Consider the following 2385-nt stretch of genomic DNA (forward strand, 5'->3'; position numbering starts at 1 on the left):
CAGTCATGTACTGTCCTCTGCACTAATTATGAATTTAGGTTTCTGAGTAATAATCTCAGGGTTATGGTAGTTTTATCACCGTTTGCAGAGATCAAGAGAGAATGTAATTATTTATAAGCCATTTGTTCCCAATGCAACTCTTTGCCAACCGTTATTAACCCCTTCTGTGATTGCCCATTAGGATCACATAGGAAATAAGCACAATCCTTAAAAATAGTATGTTTTATTTTTCATCTTCATCAAAAGGCAAAAAAAGACATTTACTGCAATAGAATTAACATTGACAGTACATACAAAAAAAGAAACATTCTCCATCATGCTTGGTATTCAATAAGTATAGTATAGTAAACAGGACTGCAGCCTTGGAAACATGCTTGAAAACGTGTCCACAAAATGAGTAGGAGCAAGGAACGGGATATCGGCATTTCTGAGGTAAGGAATTATATTTTAGGTTTTAAATCATGCAAATTATTAACCCCAAGAATAGAAAGGTACACAGGCTGTCTGCAACCCATCTGGTATAAAAATACAAGACCATTCATTACTTAAGTAGAGTTGCTGCAGTGCAGGGTAAGGACATTGCTGGGAGAGATAGCAGATTTGTAATATCTTCAATTTACATTCAGTCATGGTGGGGTTCTCATTTGGCACAGCTCATGCAAACCCCCAAACTCCATGCAATGCTATCCATCTTAACTGCTTCCACTTAGTCTATGGCATGGATTCCTATGATGTTGAAGGGTTTAGGAATGACCCTCTCATTCAGTAGAGACCCAGAATCACAGCGCCGACATCTTTTGATGGCCTTCTGTCCTTCACCAAGAAATTTATCATACTTTCAGACTTGATGAGCAAGTTGCAACCAAGGAAGAATATGCCAAATATGACTGTGAGGGACAGGACACACAGGACAGCTATCTGGACCACCCTGGTGATGAACATGCTTCTCTCATCTGGAGTTAGGACAAGAGAGCCCCCATCATTTGTGATGACTGCCCTGGTCCCATTGCAACATCCAATCAAAGATCCAAGTCCCTGGGATGAGTTGTTGTAAGACCCTTGATCCAGGACAGTCTGGTTAAAGAAAGTCCCATTCATCTTTATGGACCTTCCAGGCACTCAGAAAAGTGGAAACACAACTTCAGCAATGTCTTTAGGAAAATGTCCAAGATACCATCTTCGATGGGTAAGGGTGTAGTGTGGCTGAAGAAGACAGAGCTGGTGAAACCACCTCAGATATTCAATACATCCATTGCAGTGAAGTAGTGCTGGAGCATCTCATACACACCAATTCTTCTATCCTGACTATCTATGCTCTGAGGTGAGATGGTGCTCACAGATCTTATATATTGCTGGGAGAAACCATTACCCTGGCAGGCAAAGGGGGGTAGTGATGGACTGAAGTTGACACTTCAGTCTTAAAGCAAGCACTTTATGCTTCACAGTCCAGCAGGCTGGATGTGTCCTGTCTCCCTTAGCAGCAGTGTACGCAATCCGTATGATTATTTTAACTCATGGTCTGCTGGAAAGATATATACATTACAAAATCTATGCTACAAAGAAGATTTGAGGTAAGTATATGTTAATGCCAACATTCTGCATTTCTACTTGTTGTGTTCAAGGAAGAAAATAATTTTTGTAACATTTAACCAAGATCCACAGTTGACTTATAGTGAGATGTAGCTCCTTTTATAATTGTCCTAGTCCAGACTTTGCATAATACTGAAAACGCAGATAATTCTAAATTAATAGTGGGGGAGTTTATTGTCAGAGTGAAAATAGGTGAGAAAAAGTATCTGACAGTCTGGAGGAATGAAGATGACCACCATGCATTACATGGACAAGTTATTAATTTCAGTAGGCACTGTGTCATACCTTACTCCTCCTCCAGCAGTAGTGCTGCAGAAAAATTAAATACTTGCTGACAGTTTTTATCAAAGCTGACTGCTTGTGATCCCAGCAGTGGGATTTACTGCAATCAGCATATCATTGGAGACCCTTATAACAGAAAGTTAGACAACCCTATTATCCCCTTTACGAACTCCACCATACTTGTACAGCAGTGGTCATCACTTTAAAGCTGGCTCCTGCTCACGAGTGCAGTGGATGCCACAGCTGCCTGGTTTCTAGCGGTTAAACAGCAGAGGCCCAGGGCTAATGTCTGAGATCGGCCATGAAGCCAGTCGCAGACGTTTAACCCCTCAGATGTTGTGGTTAAATGTGACCACGGCATCTGAGCATTGAAAATGTGGGTGCCGTTCACTCCCACTCTGGCAACAGCCTCCCCCAGCTGAGATCGGGGAAGCTGTTACACTACAGTGATAGGCCAGAGCCTGCTTGCTGCTCTGATACTTATGACTGGTATATTCCAATACAGGCCTGCAG

General features: G+C 41.9%; 1 protein-coding gene across 1 annotated transcript; it reads right to left on the minus strand.

The window, feature by feature from the left end:
* Positions 1-762: 762 nt before the first annotated feature.
* RPRML (reprimo like) lies at positions 763-1098 on the minus strand. Its single transcript, XM_040435633.1, has one exon. The coding sequence runs from the start codon at positions 1096-1098 to the stop codon at positions 763-765; it is 336 nt and encodes a 111-aa protein (XP_040291567.1).
* Between the last annotated feature and the right edge of the window lie 1287 nt (positions 1099-2385).

The sequence above is a fragment of the Bufo bufo genome, chromosome 6 (genome assembly GCF_905171765.1).
Source record: "Bufo bufo chromosome 6, aBufBuf1.1, whole genome shotgun sequence".
NCBI classification, from domain to species: Eukaryota; Metazoa; Chordata; class Amphibia; order Anura; family Bufonidae; genus Bufo; species Bufo bufo.